This window comes from Tachypleus tridentatus, chromosome 13 (genome assembly GCF_004210375.1).
Source record: "Tachypleus tridentatus isolate NWPU-2018 chromosome 13, ASM421037v1, whole genome shotgun sequence".
NCBI lineage: Eukaryota > Metazoa > Arthropoda > Merostomata > Xiphosura > Limulidae > Tachypleus > Tachypleus tridentatus.
This window is the reverse complement of record NC_134837.1, coordinates 198,913,064-198,933,588: the sequence shown is the minus strand read 5'-3', so window position 1 is coordinate 198,933,588 and position 20,525 is coordinate 198,913,064. Positions and strand designations below refer to the sequence as shown.

The 20,525-nt window shown below is 34.9% G+C and overlaps 1 protein-coding gene across 1 annotated transcript in view; it reads right to left on the bottom strand.

Annotated features, from left to right (window-relative positions):
• LOC143236843 (uncharacterized) overlaps nucleotides 1-13,103 on the bottom strand; it is a 37,958-nt gene extending 24,855 nt beyond the window's left edge. Inside the window, exon 1 of the mRNA XM_076475460.1 lies at nucleotides 12,920-13,103. Within this exon, the coding sequence (XP_076331575.1) occupies nucleotides 12,920-12,935 (16 nt within the window). The 5' untranslated portion in view covers nucleotides 12,936-13,103. The remainder of the gene's footprint in view (nucleotides 1-12,919) is intronic.
• Nucleotides 13,104-20,525: the final 7,422 nt, after the last annotated feature.

Here is a 20,525-nt window from a genome sequence, read left to right as displayed (position 1 = left end):
TGAAACATTAGCAAAGCTTGGGAAGTTTGAATGAAAGTATAATTTTTAATAAAACTTAGCTCACGTGACAGCATTCTAGTTTCTCAACCTTTTTCGATACCAGGGATCGCCTCGCTGCCTCCGTAAACTTACACAAACCACGAAAATGCAAGTACAACGAAAGTCCATTACCATTTACATATGAATATTCTATCAAATTTTGTTTTCGTGAAATCCTACGAATCGTAACCGGTTCACAGAAACAGAGTTAAGAAACGCTGCTCGAGATGGGTCGTATACAAACTGGTGATATAAAATTCGAAAAATAAGGGTTTATTTTTTACACCAACTCAAGAAACACATTAACGTTCCATTCACAGAAGAATAAAATAATTGTTTTTTTTTTAAAATAAAGAGCATATCCCTCTAGTGGGCATAATAAATTAAAACGAAACCTGTATCTACAAAGCAAACAGATATGAGAGTCTTAATCAATAAAACACACTCCAGTACTGAAATACCCACACAAACGCCATCTACCAGTGTTTCTGAGAAAACATATCTATGTAACCCACAAAATAGAGATACAAATGAAAAAATACCCCCAGGGAGAACATATGTGGCATAGTACAAATGAACTATTTTTAGTAGTACTTGTTACAAAAATGTTTCGAATTGGATTCTACTCTGCACAGAATGATTTAAATCACAAATAACGGGTGGTAAGAGAATGTTCGAGCACGAGACGACCATTACAATTGCCACGTGGAGCTTTTTTTAACCATGTAACGTTTACAATAGGGTTTTAGTCGTCTTCCTTACAGAATAATCTATCTATAATTCTAAACAAGGCGTGTTAGAGATAATTATATTTGTTCTCTATAAATTGATAATTTGATATAACCCAGTCTTTCAAACGTCACTTCCGAAGTTCACATGGAAACGTAAAGGAAACCGATGGACAGTGCCACAGAACTCTGACTATAAGTTCCCGAACTCAGCCATATGACCTTGGGGGATGACTTTTGAAACGTGTGTTGTGACGTATGTAGCTCTGATATGACGGGTGTGAATTTTTATTTATTTTACCGCTTAGCAAATAAGTAAAAAAATTGTTTGTTATTAAATAGCACAAAGCAACACAAAGAGCTATCTGTGCTCTCTCCACCACGGGTATCTAAACCTGGCTTCCAGCAGTATAAGTCTGCAGACATACCACTCTGCCGGGCCCGGCATGATCAGGTGGTTAGGGCGCTCGACTCCAATCTGAGTATCACGGGTTTGAGTCCCCATCACATCAAACATGTTCGCCTTTCGCCGTATTATAATGTGACTGTCAATCCCGCTATTCGTTTTCATAAAAGAACAGCCCAAGAGTTAGTAGTGGGTGGTAATGACTAGCTGTCTTCCCTCTAGTCTTACACTGCCAAATTAGGGATAGCTAGCGCAAATAGTCCTTGTGTAGCTTTTCGCGAAAATCAAATCAAACCACTGGGAGAAGTTGTTTGCTTAAAGCATTTCATACGTTGCACTAAAAAAAATCACTACAGTTTCTTTCAAGAGGGAAAGATCTGCCAGCGGGAGGTCTCTGTTACTCCAGTTACAGTTGCAAAAGTTTTACTATTGTGCCATCGCGACATTTTCATGCGGTCCCTTAGGTTGCATGGTGACGTTGTCAACATTGATCGTATTTTAAGTTTTTATTTATGAATTTCGCGCAAAGCTACTCAAGGGCTGTCTGCGCTAGCCGTCCTTAATTTAGCAGTGTAAGACTAGAGGGAAGGCAGTTAGTCATCACCACCTACCGCCAACTCTTGGGCTACTCTTTTACCAACGAATAGTGGGATTGACTGTCACATTATAACGCCACCACAGCTGAAAGGGCGAACATATTTGGTGCAACGGGGATTCGAGCCCGCGACCATCAGATTACGAGTCGAACGCCTTAACCCACCTGGCATGCCAGGCCACGAACTATTGACTCTAATAAAGAGTTTAAAATTAAATATAATGAAACAAACCATAAGTTAACACGTAGGTTGAATATTGTATTCATATGTTCACCCTTGCATGCCAAGTCTGGGTAAAATACGCTTAAAACAAAGATTAATAACAGCTTATTTAACTAATCATAAAAACGAGGTCGCAAACCGGTCAAATTTCTTTGATTTGATATCGCAACAAAACAAACGACACAACTGGTCAAACGATCAGCCATTTCTACAATTAGACTGACTAGAGTTAGCGATAATACTTTACACAAAATATTGAATAAAAACAAACTTTACCTGAATGTTTACATATACGAATAGAGATAATGATATATCTGACACACCAATGAGCTACATTCAGTTCCTAAATCGTATTTAAGTACTATTAATCTTAGTTTTATTGGTAATATTAACCAAGCAACTACTTCACCGTGTTCACTCTGAACTAAGCAACTACCTTACTGTCTTCACTGTGAACTAATCAACAACCCTCGTCCTATACCTTCTGGTAGTCCAGTGGAGGAAAATACTCGTAACTATTTCAGCCATATGACTGTCATGTAATGTCCCACGAAACTCCTGTTATACCAGAGACGTATCCTATTAAAAGTCAAAGATGGTGGTATGACGTACGATATCACAAGTGAAACTAGTTATCTTCTTGTGAAACTTTTGAAAACTCAGCAGTTTGTTTTATTAGTTTCGAACAGCTGAACCTAGAACTAGTCATAAAAATCTATTAGTAAAAATATTTGTTTTAGAGCTTCCACGATTTTCAAACAGTTATCTTTAGGTGATTGTGAGTACCTGACCGAATAGCAGGATCTCACTGTCACTTTTATAGCGCACCCCTTCACCTCAAAGCGTTGAGAGCAATTTTGAAATAACGAGAGCTAACCTTGAACCTTCTGTTCGTACTGTAAACCAGTCGTGGCAATGTGACAAGAATCACAGAGAAGCTGTGTTAAAAATATTTGAAAGGTAAAAAAAAATAGATCAATTGAATGATTATTAATAACAATAGGAAATGAAAATAAATCCTACAAAACATCAAGTTATATTTGTGGTTAAACAATAAATACCAGTGGTATCAACCATCAATTTAACTGACTGTCAAAATCACCGGGATACAGCACGTCCACCAAAACAAAGTTCCTAAGTTTTAAATTTATCGAAGACAACGAACAGAGTTATGGATCAACGTTTTTTATACACCAATTGTAATCTCTCTGTGTATAAAAGGTGATCTAATGAGATAGCCTTAATCAAAATTGATAGTTTAATACACTAAATGACTAACTGTTTTGTCTCTAGTTAAATCAGTTTTGAATGTATCTGAATGAACGATAACCACAGAAGATTGTGTTGTGGAATATGTCAGTAAGTGTGGCCATTGGATGTATGTCCCCTCTCTATATATATACACACACACACACATGTACTGTTTGGTCAGCGAAGAAGTTACTATAAGGTGTACTCTAGTAGCACGTGGCATCGCGAACAAAGATGGAAGATTGTTGTTCTGTGTCTATGTTCCATAAATGGATGTTAAATTTGCTTTTGGTTGGTTGCTTAGCGTTTATTAGCGCAAAGCAAAATGGCTATCTGTGATTAAAAAGTAAAATTATTAAAATATGTAAAAATGAATCATACTAAAACAAAACACAGTTCAATTTTCAAATTAAAATCTTAAATAGAGTTAAAAAGACCAATGACCCTTAAAACTTTAAAAACATAATTGAGGTGGAGAGGATCACCATCGCCAATGACACTGTACAACATCATGAGTGAACCCATGGTAAAAATATGTTTAAAATGGTGCTGTCGCTCTCCATCGTAAAGACTGCATGACAGTAAAATATCCACCGAATCACAACAAACCATAAAGTCACCTGATTTAGAACCATCTGTATAAATGAAAATGGAAGGATGGTTCGAAAGATGTTCGGTAGAAGGAGATACTTACAATCAGGGTATCCGATTTTCTTAGATGACTCAAAGAAAGGTCACATTTAGGGTTGTTAATGAGCCATGGTGGGATGGGCTGATAAACTATGTAGAACCGAGCTTCAAAGATGCCCAAATCTCTCTTCCCGGGTAAATTTACTAAAAACAAATAGGTAATATGTCTTGGTTGAAGTGATTCCATGTGTTCTTACACACAGTAGTTTAGCTTACACTGCAGCGAGGAAGTAAAAAAAAAAAAAGCGCTATAAACATCTAAGATACTTGTCTCAGAAACATAGCATGATAAGTCCCTGGTCCTTAATTTCCTTCTGGCATCAAATAGAACCAACTTCTATAGTTCGCTTCCATGATATACATAATTTTTAATATTGTTCGAAGCCGTTATTAAGCTGGACAGTTTTAGTTAAAGGAAAATAATTTCAAGCAAGCGCATTACTTAACTGTATATTATGCAATTAATCAAGCATTTAAAGTTTGATGTTGTTTATGGGTAATTTTTAACTTATCTCCTATCAGTGAAGTTTTAATATCTTCAACTCACATATTTATGTTTGGTCCGGAGCTGCTCTTGCTCTCTCCTTATAATAGTTTTACTTAGTGGGTTGATTATTTGGAAATAAGCACAAAGCTACACACTGGGCTATCTGTGCTCTGCCCACCACGCACATCGAAACCCAGTTTTTAACGGTGCGAGTCCGCAGACATACCGCTGTGCCACTGGGGGGGGGGACTACTCAGTGGTTTAGTAAGTCAGGGCCTAGTCTTAGTTGGTAAAGTAAACCAATTCAGTATAGATCCACACCGACTCTCGTTGTTGGTTGGCGGAGGTTCTGACACAGAGACAACTACACGATTCTATCTTGGTCAATTTCAAATAACTTTTTTTTTCTTCCATACCAAAGAAACTCGATTTCCGTCATTGATGTTGATCCAAGAATGTATTTTTAAAAGGATAAATAAATAGTTATTTACGAAACATCTCTAACTGCTCCTTATTTACTAAAAAATAAAAGAACGTAAAATGTAATGACCTTTACATTTTCTAAAAAAAAATCTTGCTAGTCACTTTATCTGAAGCCATCTTTCACTGTCAATTAACGTTTTGAAAAGAGAAAGATAAAACGAAACCGACTCTTGCATCCAATAACCTTTGACATGTTATGAAAACATCATGTTTCATTTTCGTGTCAAAACAACCCTAGGTGATAGATTGTTTGTTGTTTTCGTACATGTTCTATACAAGAGTAATCAAATGGAAACAAAACTCAAACACGTTTCTTTGTTTTCCAACTTTTGAATATTTAATTAAAAGCCTTTTCTTCTTCGGTATATTGATTTTGTCATTAAAATTACTAAATCTCTTTAGTTAAACGTTTATGCCTAATCTAATAATATAAGACATGTTCTTCCCTGCAACCTAAATCTAACTAAATGTTGCAAGAATGCTGGATAATTTGTCAATGCTCATTAACCTGAATGAACTGAATAAGTAATATTTCAGGAACATTGACGTAGATCTTTAATCCACTTGTTTTATAAATGTTGTTTTTATCGTATATTTATATCATTCTGTAAAACGATTGTGTTATTCGATAAAAAAAAAAATCGAGTTCCATAGCAAGTTCAAATCTCCGTCACATTAAACATGCTCGCCCTCTTAGCCGTGGGGTGTTATAATGTGACGGTCAATCCCACTATTCGTTGGTAAAAGAGTAGCCCAAAAATTGGCGGTGGGTGGTGGTGACTAGCTGCTTTCCCTCTGGTCTTACAGTACTAAATTAGGGACGGTTAGCGCAAATAGCCCTAGTGTAGCTTTGCGCGAAATTCAAAACCAACCAATCCACAGCAAGTGGCTAAGCCATCTAACGGTCGCTATGGAAAGCTCTTGTCAATACACTCGTGTCTTTTCAATTTATTTAGTAGCTTCGATCTAATGTTTTTTGTTTTTTTTTGCTCTGCATTAACACTAAAACGAAAAAATATAGATGAATAAACAACCAATGTTTAAAATTATCGTTCTGAAAACCTTCATCTATCACTCAAGTTTCAGTGAAAGAAAGAATCCTAAAAAAGGAATTTAAACCAATTACACATTTTTAATTCTCAACATAGAGTGAATTTACCACATCTGATGGTGATGTCATGTACCGTATTGGTACGTAAAATTACGATTTTTAAAAACTATTATCTGAGACCGCTGTCATATAGTAATTATGCGCGTGATATGGTAAAGAGAGAAACGTCAAAACGCGAGAAAATAACTTTCCAATTTCACACAAGTGGGAATTCTAAATAGCCGTGGTTCTTGAAATTATTTCAGGCACGATTAGAGTAAATTACTGACGAGACCTTGGGCGTAGTCAGATCGAAAGCATTTGACCTCTTGAGTCCAATAGTGTAATTAGATCCCAAATCGGTCAATTGATGACAAAGTTATGAGTTAAAAGTTTGTGCTTAAAAAATCTCGGTGCCATCCTATGAGCCAATATACCGCGGTTAACTAGGAAACAAATGGAATATATTGAAATTACTTATACTCTGACACCGAACCATAAAGTATTAGGTTTTATTAGTAGGTTGTCCATGGATAAATGTCGTTTATGAGCTGCGAAGTTTGGAAAAGTATACACCAGTGTTGTAAAACATGCTTTAAAGTAAGCACCATTTTCTTCAGCATACTTTTGCCAACAAGTGACGATGCCGTTTATGCCCCTGCTGCAAAACTCAGAGTTTCTATGGTCAATGAACTCCTTGAAAGCTTCTTCTGCAGCTGCCTAGTTTTTAAAACGTTTACTGTTCCAAAAATTGTTGTTTGAAAAAATGAAAATCCGTAGGGGTAAGGTCTGGGGAATAAGGTGGATGAGGCAGAACCTCTATTCCTAATTCGTTCAAGTTTTGGAGCGTCATCCTTGACAGGTCTCATAACGCTGATTTTGTTGATTTTCAGTCAGCTCATGCGGAACACACTTATCCAACCTTTTCGTCTTTCTAATCGCACTCAGGTGGTTGGTAATGCTTGATTTGCTTGTGCCTAGCTTTTTGCAAGCTTACGTACTGTTGCGCAAGGGTCTGTCTTAACTGTTTCCCTTAATGTGTTTTCATATAAGGTTGGCTTCCTTCCACAACCTTCGTGGCCTTCAAGACTTTCATCTCCATGTCGAAACCATTGGAATCAACACAGAACTGTACGTTCAGTAACAGATCCATGGATGAATGCCTGGTTGATGTTCCGCGTAGTTTCAGTTGCTTTTCGTCCAAGTTTAAAGTCGTAGAGGAAAATCAGACGAAAGTCCTTCTCGTTCATGCCACCTTGGGGGTTGCGAAGCTTACTCTAAGTAGAGTTGAAAAAGCAGAAAATTAAAACACCTTGTAACCGACAAACATTGAATTAAACGAACCAACCAAAGATAAGTTATTTAATATTCAGCTTCTAAATGTCATCGTGAGAATTCCGATATTTGTCTGGACAACATAATAATATTAATTCTTTGGATAATAAAGTAGGTGGATATTTACTAAGAACGGTAAGAGAAAATACAATTTCTATAAAGCTGGTTATCTTCCCCCCGTAATTCTACTTTAGACTTTTGCGTGTTCCCCGGAGTGGGGTAACGGAATTTAAAGAGTTACGATGATAAAATCCGAGGTTCGATCACACACTATCGACAAGTTAAGACTCATACAAAACATGTACATCTTCACCAATATATACAAGTTAAGACTCATACAAACAATTACATCTTCACCTATATGTACAAGTTAAGACTGATATAAACATGTTCATATTCACTAATATATACAAGTTAAGACTGATATAAACATGTTCATATTCTCTAATATATACAAGTTAAGACCCATTATTATTTTTCATGTAAACGTCAATATAATTACTCTGCTCATTTTCTCAGCTTGTGAGAAATAACAAGGAAGGAAGGACATCTTCTGATGCACAGTTGGACCGGACACGAACCATTAACACAGTTTAAGGCCTTAGATGCGTTATAAGAGTGAAACTAACTGACAAGAGTAGCTCACGAGTTGACGGTAGATGATACTGTCTAGCAGTTTTATTTCTGATCTAGCGCTTTAAAATTACGGTCAGTTAATGCAATTCGTCCTTTTGGAGCTTTGCGCGAAATAAAAAAAATATCTCATATATAGTCACTGTTTCTCAAGTAATAATTCACCATGGAACACAATAACGCACACATAGTTGTATTTAAGTGAAATACTTATTTACCAAGTGAACGGTTTATGAATTAATTTCCATAATCAAAGGAATGTTTGTTTTTTGTTTTTTGAATTTTGCACAAAGCTGCTCGAAGGCAATCTGTGCTAGCCGGCCATAATTTAGCAGTGTAAGACTAGAAGGAAGGCAGCTAGTCATCATCACCTACCACCAACTTTTGGGCTATTCTTTTACCAACGAATAGTGGGATTGACCGTAACATTATAACGCCACGATGGTTGAAAGGGCGAACATGTTTGGTGCGATCGGGATTCGAACCTGCGACCCTCAGATTACAAGTCGAACGCCCTAACTCCCCTGGCCATATCGGGCCTACCGTAACTAACGGAAGGAAGACGGTAAAGAAGCATTAATTACTAATACTAGATTCACGGGGATGATCCTGACAAATTATGATCTTGATAGAATACAAACGGTGTTAATATCGTTCGTTTGAAGTCCTCTCTTAGTGAACTTTTCACGAGCATCTGTTAGTCTAAAAATACAGTAAAAAGTCTAAATTGCACCTGACCCTCCCAAGTGGCAACCTAAATACCGACCCGGCCACACACACATTCAGCAGTTGCCAGCGAAAAGCTGACAACACGAAATTGTTTTAATTATGTGTAAACTCTGAAAACAACACAGGAGACAGGTGAAGTGTTTCTTACTCCATTTATATTTAACTACGTTATATACACATAGTACGGTTTTGCGCGTAACAACAAACACAACCAGTCTGTCTCCATAGATGTTTTCATAGACAATGTATTCCACAACCTTACATGTGCCGTGAGCGACACAGCCACTTTTATTTATCTTTCGTTACAGCAACAACGGAAGACTAAGCCAAATGTTTTCTCATATTTTGTTTGTTTGTTTTTCAACAAACCCGACAAGAAAAAAACAGATTATTGTTCACGGGTACATGTTTGTTTTTCAACAAATCTAACAAAGACAAAATGACTATTGTTCACGGGTACATGTTTGTTTTTCAACAAATCTAACATAGACAAAATGACTATTGTTCACGGGTACATGTTTGTTTTTCAACAAATCTAACATAGACAAAATGACTATTGTTCACGGGTACATGTTTGTTTTTCAACAAATCTAACAAAGACAAAATGACTATTGTTCACGGGTATATGTTTGTTTTTCAACAAATCTAACAAAGACAAAATGACTATTGTTCACGGGTATATGTTTGTTTTTCAACAAATCTAACAAAGACAAAATGACTATTGTTCACGGGTACATGTTTGTTTTTCAACAAATCTAACAAAGACAAAATGACTATTCTTCACGGGTACATGTTTGTTTTTCAACAAATTTACTATTGTTCACGGGTACATGTTTGTTTTTCAACAAATCTAACAAAGACAAAATGACTATTGTTCACGGGTACATGTTTGTTTTTCAACAAATCTAACAAAGACAAAATGACTATTGTTCACGGGTACATGTTTGTTTTTCAACAAATTTAACAAAGACAAAATGACTATTGTTCACGGGTACATGTTTGTTTTTCAACAAATCTAACATAGACAAAATGACTATTGTTCACGGGTACATGCTTGTTTTTCAACAAATCTAACAAAGACAAAATGACTATTCTTCACGGGTACATGTTTGTTTTTCAACAAATTTAACAAAGACAAAATTATTATTGTTCTTTCCAACCCTCCTCAGCTTTGATATTTTAGTGTCATAGTTTGTTGGTAATATGAATATTATCTCTAGGTGATATGAACCCAACGTAACAGATGGCATGTGATAATTTAATTTACACTCTGAAAACAACGATACTGAGACTAAACAAACTAACTACTTGAGGGAAACCACACATCCTTGTGTCATTACTTGACTGAACTCACAGCAGAATGCGCCGACTGCTGGCAGTCCTGTTGTATCATTACGAACAAATAGTAGTCACTGTACAACAGCACCATTACTATGTAAAGCTGCTCGTGTTTTTACATAAGACGAGTGTTTGAAACCAACTAAAATCGTTTATTAGTAAACGATGTAATCGCACGAGATCTTATCTGTAAAAATAAGTGTAAATAAAAACACAGCGTTACAACTTCCCGTGACACAATCACGTGCCACTACCTCAAAAGACTTAGGATCATTTTACGTGTTGTTAAACGATTATAGTAATTTACTTTCAACAAATATAGCTTTAATTTTTACTACATTAGAACAAAAGGAAAAGTATGAAAAAATATTACACAAATTTACTAGAACTATTATTAAAGATTTAACAGTATATATGTATTTGCTTCGCGTACTTCAGAGTTTTAAAGACACTAATACTGTGACATTTGTCTAAGCTCGATTAGTTATCTTCAATCAATTTTCATAATTATGGAGCTCAGTACATCCGTTAGATACGTTAATTGGTTATAATATTTAATGTGATCTAAAATCCACGTTTAACTATGTATTTACCACAGCACTACTGTATACAAAAAGTTCATTTAGGGTAATATCTTTGACATGAAATGGACCCTGAGATTTTAAAATGATAATAAATAAAAATACAAAAAATACATCCCAGTTTATTTTTAACGAAAATTAGGTGCATCAGGTCTCATGTTTCTCAATATAAAACATTGGTGGTTTTACTTTACTGAACCTTGTAATATGTAACTTCTTTACGTCAAACTTGTGGATTGAGCCGCTTCTGAGGTCTTATATGTATGTGAAGTCTCGTGACGTTAACGTAAAAACAACGGTTTATTTAAAAGTAGAGGAGGTTTAGATCAGAAGTTTAGCGCGGATGATATAACCGGTCGTAAAAAAATTGAAGATTTCAAATATCCTCTGACGACTTTGCGACGATAATGCGTAAATTTACTGTCGACAAATCACGTGATAGTATCAGTATGACGTTTACATGTTGCGCGAGCCCGCGTCACTGTCGCTCCTCGTGGACTCGTGAGTGACGCACGAAAATGCGCGTTTTTATTATCTGTTATGCGTTCACGGAAGCCTCGTCAGTTGACATTTGATTTGCTGGTTCTAGATCTGGCGGCGACAACATAAAAATAAAGGATGAAAGAAAGGGGAAAGTCAACAATATAAGGTCTGGTTCCAGCTCCAACAGACCTGGTTGGAATCTTGGGACATATCCTATTTGTGAGTCACGCACTTCCCTTAACAACTATAGTTGTTAGGAGACATACGCTACTTTTTCTGTTACTTTCTTAAAATTATCGGTTATTTTAACTTTCTTACAATTATTACAGTTTCTAAACATTAAGCCAGTTCCTTTATGTCTCGGAGGCAGGGTAACAAAAGAAAGAAAAGATGTGATAATTGTGAACTTCAAAATACATAGCAACATATGATTAAAAAAAAACACAATTGTTCAAAATATTGAAATAAGATTTAGAACTGAACTGATGGGGAGCCTTTATTTTAGTCTACGTAACATAATTTTTGATCTAGCTATGTTAAGAGATTTGCTACAATAAGGATTCGTTGTTGTTTAATCCGGATTCGTTACTATATTTGGTTACTTAACTTTTAGTAAATCGTAAGTAACTTTTTAATCAGGTTAAATATAATGGAAGTAGTCATTACGTCACATTTCCTTAAACACAGGAATTAACATAAAAACGTATCCTTGTATAACGATACAGTTTGAACAAAGAAATAAAACACCAGGAAGTTATATACAACACAATTTAAACGGCGGTATGTTTGCGGACTTCAACGCTACAAACCGGGTTTCGATACTAGGTAGCGCGTAGCTTCAAACAAACGATTTAAACACAGATAATTTTTGTATAAAATACAGTTTCAACCCAGAATATTAAAACAATAGTTTATATAACATCACAAACATAACGATATGCCACACACACCTATGTCACAGATGATGCATCAGAACTACTAAACCTAAATCTGTAAAACACTTGAAATAAAAAGGTCACCCATACTGGGTCAAAACAAGACAGGACCGATGTGGAACAAGGCGGGAACAATTATGCTTGTTTTACTTTTGTTGTTTTGAAAGTCATACTTCCCGCATTGTTTATGACTATGTGCGTACTATTAAAAACTTCTAATAGCTTCATCGATAACATAGGAGAAACTATATCACAGTCATTAATGGGGAAGCGGCTAAAATAATGTTATTAGATTCTTGCAATTGTATGTGTCTCGTATTATATATCATAATTGGCCCATTAACATTTTGAGCTTACTTGTTTATGCTGGATTTTTTCTTCTTCTTTAATTCCGGCGCGTTTTATTAATTATTTCCATACATTCCGTCTCTTAGCCTAAGCCTATCTGGTAAATTGTTGTCTTTTTATTTTTTGTTTAAATGCAGGACTTGGATGTTAGGTGTTGTTAACCGGTTACAGGTTAAACCTCCACATATTTCCAGTAATGAAACAAACAAAAAAACAGTTTTAGGTCTTTTGCAAAGAAAAACTTGGGAACAGTAAACGTATATAGTAACACTAACAGCACTAATAAAGCACATTATTATTAGTGTTATAATCTTTTTCTATACATGACCACTAAAACTACGGTAAAACTAGCTGCGAAAATATAAAATAAACGTAGTTTTAATATTAAAAGGGTTAAGTTTATCAAGCGTTAAACAGAAACCATGTCTACCTCTCCATCATTCTACAACTAGTGTTGGAAAAGTGAACCACGTGGCTAGCATCAAAACTTGGCTCTTCAATTTTAAGAAAAGATATAATGTTTGTTTGTAAAATGTAGAACTCACCACATTTGGGTTTCATTTTCTAATATATTGCCACTTCCGTAATTCTGATACAGCTGTTTCGATGTGGGCTTTTGGAAACGTCAAAAGTCGAAGCAACTCGGAGCCCTAAAAGTAAAACTAATAGCGTAGACAAAATCGTTAGCTACGCTTACGTTACACATCCACGCTATTACTGACAGGTCGATGCTAGACCACATGCTAGTTGATATTTTACCGCGAGAGGACGCTTTACTCATACTTCCAACTTCCTGTTTAGGAACCGTCTCATATAAAATCACTGAAAGAAAACTGTAAAAATATTTAATAATATGAAAGTAGAGGAACTAAACGAGGCACAAGGAATAACTTACATATTATTTAGCCACAGAATAAAATTATTTTCACAGCAATTACCAAACTAATTTAATATTCTGTTCTATCAGAGTCCATAAAACTGATTATATATTTGAATTTTGTGTTTCTTCGATTGGTTTGGCTTGTTTTGAATTTCGCGCAAAGTTACTCGAGGGCTGTCTGTGCTAGCCGTCCGTAATTTAGCAGTGTAATACTAGAGGGAAGGCAACTAGTCATCACCACCCACCGCCAACTCTTGGGCTACTCTTTTACCGACGAATAGTGGGATTGACCGTTACATTATAACGCCCCCACGGCTGAAAGGTCGAGCATGTTTCGTGTGACGGGGATTGTAAACCGCGACCCTCAGATTACGAATCAAGTCAGAAACACTCAAGTGATTAAAACGTACATTATTTTTTTTTAATTATTTTCCTTTCCTCTTAAAATATTAATTTTTAAAATGTTTCCAAAACAATTCAGTTCTCGGATTAACATTTTAACCACCTTCTCCATTTTGTGACAAATATGTTAGAGCAATAACATAATTTGAGGAGATACTAAAAGAAATACAATTTAACAAATAAACCCCCCAGTGGCACAGCGGTATGTCTGCGAAACGTTTCGATGCCCGTGGTGGTCAGAGCACAGATAGCCCATTGTGTAGCTTTGTGATTAATTCGGAACAAACAAATAAACCTAACAAATAACAAAGTTTGCTTAAGGTCCCTGAGGTAAAACCGAGGTTGTTCAACACCATGTCCCCGTCGCGCCAAACATGCTCGTCCTTTCAGCCGTGGGGGCGTTATAATGCTACAGTCAATCCCACTATTCGTTGGTAAAAGAGTAGCTCAAGAGTTGGTGGTAGGTGGTGATGACTAGCTGCCTTTCCTCTAGTCTTACACTACTAAATTAGGGACGGCTAGCACAGATAGCCCTCAAGTAACTTTGTGCGAAATTCAAAAAACAAAAAAACATTTAACACCATGCACGAGTTTGATAACGATATATTAAAACGATTTTGGAGTCTCACCATGTCGCCGCGTTTAGTCATGCTTTCTCTGAAAATTGGGCCTTGCAGTTTAGTTTTCATTGCAAAAAAACTCTATCGTAATACTGTCATATGTGAAGCACACTCATCTTTCCTTAATGCTTTCTATATGAATGATAATTTACTAATGACTGTTTCAAGAGTTTGATTACACAGAAATCTACAGACGCTGCATTTAGCGATTTAACCAATATGCCTTCATGCGTAATGGCATTAATACTATTTTTTGTCCATGGTCACGAGAAACCCACTTAAAGTAAAAATGTATTCTAAAGGCGGCTGGTATTGGTATCAAAACTTTTTAAAAAATAAAGTACAGAACAATGTTTCGACTTTTTTAGGTCATCTTCAGGTTAACAAACAGAGTTTGTAATTGACAGTTGCTGGGCACATGTCATGTCACATCTAATTGCAACGCCCCCTACAATCTATTACCCGTTTACACTCTCGTCCCTAAGCTGTCTTTAGAATATATTTCTTTGTCCAGTTGTGTGGAGTATGCGACTGTTTGTTGAATGTTTGTCATGGAAGCAACTTGTGTCACTTTTCCAGAAATATTGCTTAATTTTGTGGCTTTGTTGTTGTTGTTCATGGGTTGTTTTTTTTTTGGGGGGGCATATGAACGCCTTTTACCACTGACATTTGTGCTTATGTATCTTCGTCTGTTACAAGAAGCCGTACTTTCCTTGCCAAAGCTATAGACATCTTGTTGCGGGCCTCTATCAAAGGTTACTTTACTAGTCTATCTGTGATTTTTATAAAACAGTTTTAGCGACTTTGTTATAATAATTCACGCCATTTATTTCTGTTTGTCTTTGCTGCTGTTTTATAGAAGTCACTTTTTATGATTCATTCCGTTTTTATCGTTATTGCTTACAGTTCTTGATATTTATGTTTAATCGACTTTTTAAAGACTATTGGATACTTCCGCTAACGACCTAGTTAATCTATGCCCACCTTAGTTTAATATCCTCTATCTTCTTCTTTCTAATTATATGATCTGTAAACTTAAAATGCTAAAATCCGGGATTAGATTCTCCGTGGTGGACAGGGAACAGTTATCCTATTGTTTAGCTTTACGCTAAATCAAACAAACCAACGTCACGGTTGCCAAATACCTGTTGCTGAGAGACTGTGGGTTCTATACTTCTGGATTTGAAGTTAGACCTAGAAAAGTTTTCCAGCCATTTTTATGTTAGCGAAGAACCTGGCTTTTTGCCCAAGACCTTTTTGCCTGTTATAATTAGGCTTTCTCTTGATGCGGCGATTTTCAGGACAAAATATACCGTTAAAGGATTCTACTATTCTAACTATATTTCGAGACGTTTCTGTCTTAACACAATAACCTACCTTCTACTTTCTTTAACTTCAGGACTATTTCCAGACAACTTTCTCTTTGCTTTCTTCTTTTGCTCTATTTTGTCACTTCTTTTTTCATGTCTAACTTAAATTATTCTTTCTAACATGTTACCTCTAACTTTGGGAGTGAGTAGTTCAATAACCAATATATATATATTTTACTTTCATTTATTCAGATGGCCGTCGAAGACGGGGTGCTAATCAGTTGTTTGTTTTTTGTTGTGCTACTTGTTAATTGCAGTGAAAGTTCGTTAACATTATCATAACATTTAAGTAACTGAGTCTTCTATAAACTTGATTCAGTTACTTCAAGTGGTGGGCAGGGCACACATAGGCCCATTCTGTAACTTTATCTTTAATAACAAACAACTTCACGAAGAATGTAGTGCTTTTACACTGATACAGTTAATTTAATACCTCAAGCTGAAAACTATGTTGTGTTTTTGCAACTGATACTGTTAACTAAAGTACCTTAAGTTCACAAAGTATGATGTGTTTTCAGCTTGATATAATTACCTAAAGTACCTCAAGTTGACAAAGTATCTTGTCTTATTGCCTTGACACAATTAAAAAAGTACCTTAAATTGACAAAATATGCTATGTTTTACACCCTGATACAGTTAACTAAAGTAAATGAAGTTCCCAAAGTATGTTGTGTTTTTACCTTGATACAGTTAACAAAAGTACCTCAACATTACAAAGTATGTTGTGTTTTCACATTTATACAATTAATTAAAGTACCTCAAGTTGACAAACTATGTTTTGTTTTTACCTTGATACAGTTAACTAAACTACCTCAAACTGACAAAGTTTGTTGCGTTTTAACCCCGATACAGTTAACTTAAGTATTTCAAGTTGACAAAGAATGTTGTGTTTTTACATTGATACACTTAACTAAACTACCTCTAGTTAACAAATTATGTTGTGTTTCTACACTGATATAGTTAACACTCCTACGAAAAGACGTACGAAAGTCCTGATTTCTCCAAGCCCGTTCCCCTTGCTGTGGTTTCGCTAGATAGTAGATAGGGACAGTGGGAATCTCGTTAATCCATTCATTAATGGATTTAAATGGCAATTTCATTTAAATACAAAATTATTAGCCTAATATTAATAACCTTTCAAGTTGCTCTGGGGCCTATTAGGCGCCACTTTTCGTAGGAGTGTTAACTGAAGTACTTCAAGTTGAGAAAGTATCCTGTCTTATTACATTGAGACAATTAAAAAATACCTCAAGTTGACAAAATATGCTGTGTTTTACACCCTGACACAGTTAAATAAAGTACCTCAAATTGACAAATCCTGTTGTGTTTTTACCTTGATTGAGTTAACTAAAGTAAATAGAGTTCGCAAAGTATGTTGTGTTTTTACCTTGATATAGTTAACTAAAATACCTCAACTTGACAAAATATTTTATGTTTTTACCTTTATACAGTCAAGCAAAGTACCTCAAGTAGAGAACGTATCTTGCCTTTTTACCTTTTTAAAATGAAAAAAGTATTTCAATTTGACAAAGTATGTTGTGTTTTATACTCTGACTCAGTTAAATAAAGTACCTCAAGTTGGCAAAGTATCTTGTGTTATAACTCTGATACAGTTAACTTAAGTACCTTAAAGTTGGCAAAGTGTGTTGTGTTGAATCCATATACAGGTAAATAAAGTACCTGAATTAGACAAAAGTATGTTGTGTTTTACCCTGATACTGTTAACTAAAGTACCTCAATTTGACAAAGTATTGTGTGTTTTTACCTTGATATAGTAAACTAAAATACTTTAATTTGACAAAGTATGTTATGTTCTTATTCTTGTTACAGTTTATGAAAGTACCTCAAGGGGACAAAGTATGTTGTATTTTAAATCAGATGAAGATAACTAAACTACCTCAAGTTGAGAAAATATGTTGTGTTTTTACTTGACAAAGTAGGATGTGCTTTTACCTGGATAAAACTAACAAAAGTACCTCAAGGTGAGAAAATATCTTCTCTTTCTACATTGATGCAATTAGAAAAGAACCTCAACTTGACAAAATATGTTGTATTTTATACAATGATTCAGTTAACTAAAGTACCTGAAGTTACAAAGGATGTTGTGTTTTTAACCTTGATTCAGCTAACTAAATTAACCCAAGTTCCAAAAGTATGTTGTGTTTACACCTTCATACAGTTAAGGAAAGTATCTGGAGTTGAGAAAGTATTTTTCTGCTTAAATCCTGATACTGTTAACTAAAGCATCTGAAGTTGACAAAGTATGATGTGTTTCTATCCTGATATAGTTGAGGAAAGTATCTTAAGCTGAGAAAGTATGTTCTGTTTTATATCCCTATACAGTTAAATAACGTACCTCAAGTTGAGAAAGTATCTTGTGTTTTTACCTTGATCCAATTAACTAAATTAAATCAAGTTCCCAAAGAATGTTGTGTTTTTACCTTGATACACTTAACTAAACTACCTCAAGTTGACAAAGTATGTTGTGTTTTTACCTTCATACAGTTAACTAAACTACCTCAATTTCACAATGTAGAATATGTTTTTACCTAGACACAGTTAACTTAAATACTTCAAGTTGACAAAGTGTGTTGTCTTTCTACCCTCATACAGTTAACGAAAGTACCTCAAGTTGAGAAGGTATTTTGTCTTATTATATTGACACAATTAAAAAAGTACCTCAAGTTGACAAAGTATCTTTTGTTTTTACCTTAATACAGTTAAGGAAAGTATCTCAATTTACAAAGTATGTCATGTTTTTACCTTAATACAGTTAAGGAAAGTATCTCAATTTACAAAGTATGTCGTGTTTTTACCTTAATACAATTAAGGAAAGTATCTCAATTTACAAAGTATGTTGTGTTTTTACCTTGATACACTTAACTAAACTACCTCAAATTGACAAAGTATGTTGTGCTTCTATACTGATACAGTTAACTAAAGTACCTCAAGTTAAGAAAGTATCTTTTCTTTTTATCTGGATACAGTTAAAAATTACATTAAATTGAATGAATAGGTTGTGTTTTTTACCCTTATACAGGTAACTAAAGTTTACAAAGCGTGTTGTGTTTTACCTTAATACAGTGAACTAAAGTATGTCAAGTTGACAAAGTATGTTGTGTTTGTACCCTGATACGGTTAACTAAACTACATCAAGTTGATAAGCGTGTTGTGTGTTAACCCTGATACAGTTAAGGAAAGTACCTCATGTTGAAAAGGTATGTTGTATTTTAATTCTGATGCAGTTTACTTAAGTACTTCAAGTTGACAAAGTAGGTTGTGATTTTACCTTGATTGAGTTAACTAAAGTAAATCTAGTTCCCAAAATATCTTGTCTTTTTACCTTGATACAGTTAAAAATTTACCTTAAATTAACAAAATAGGTTGTATTTTATACACTGATAAGGTAACTAAAGCACCTCGAGTTGAGAAACTATCATGCCTTTTCACCTTAATAGAATTAAAACGTACCTCAAGTTGATAAAATTGTTGTGGTTTATACCCTGATATAGTTAATTAAAGTACCTCAAGTTCACGATGTATGCTGTATACCTTGATACAGTTAACTAAAGTACCTCAAGTTGACAAAGCATGTTGTGTTTCAACTTTGATACAATTATAAAAAGTACCCGAAAGTAACAGAATTTGTTATGTTTTATACCCTGACATAAGTAACTAAAGTACCTCAAGTTGACAAAGTATGTTGTGATTTTACCCTGATACAGTTGACTAAAGCACCTGAAGTTGACAAAGTATGTTGTGATTTTACCCTGATACAGTTAACTAAAGCACCTGAAGTTGACAAAGTATGATGTGTTATCACACACGGTTCCAAAGAGAGGAGCATGAATTTTGTGAGGGGAGAAAGTTATGTCGAGAAGGGAACCACTCACCTCCCAGTTCAACACGATATTTCTCAACTGCAATGGGTCACTTTTTATCTGAAAAAAGAAACAAACTGTAATGAAGTTTTTAATGATAAATTTAAACAAATAATAAATGTTACCTTTGACAGAGGGCAGTGCTACTGAGATTAATATCTGATGTGGTAAATTGAGAAAATCATTTCCAATAATTGAATTATTTGTATACATGTTTAGTGTTTGTTAAGTTACAAGAATCGTGTGTGTATGTGTGTGTTTCTTTTTAGTAAACAGAAGCAACCCAAAAAGATACACACTTGTCCCTTAGAGATTACATGGGATGTCAGATCCAAACGCCTAGACTTGTACCTCAGTCTCCAGGAGTACTAAATCTAACTGTCATGTTTTTTGACAATTTATCCAACGGTTCGCTGGTTGTAAGGAAATAAATATATCTGTACACATACACATACTTTTGTCAAAATAATGATTGGGATTATATATTTCCAGAATCTAGTAAAGTGGATACTTTAGTATTTGAACCGTCACTTTCCTAGTACCACTTAAAGAGGTGGTCAGCAGTAAATTCACTGACTTACAACGCTAAAATGTAGAGTTCGATTCCTCCTGATAGAAAAAAATAGATAGTTCATTGTGACTTTGCTCTGAAACAAACAATCAAACTTACTGACTGTAAAGAAAATAGTTTATTATTTTTAATGAAGAAATGTTTCGAATTTATTCGGATCTTACTTTGAACGTTAATAATACAATAATACATTATTTTTATTTTATTTTTTTATTTCAAGTATTCCAGCTAAACTTATCAGTTATATGATGTTGCAACAATTAGATAAAAACACTGACTGGGTGCTTTGAGTTTATTCGAGTCTTTATTTAAAAGAGAATAAATACCCAAATTAAGGCATTGAAAAATTATGCTATGTGCTTTGGGTGTTACCGGATTTACACTAAGCCTGAACGAGAAATACACAGTAACATACATTGAAAGGGAT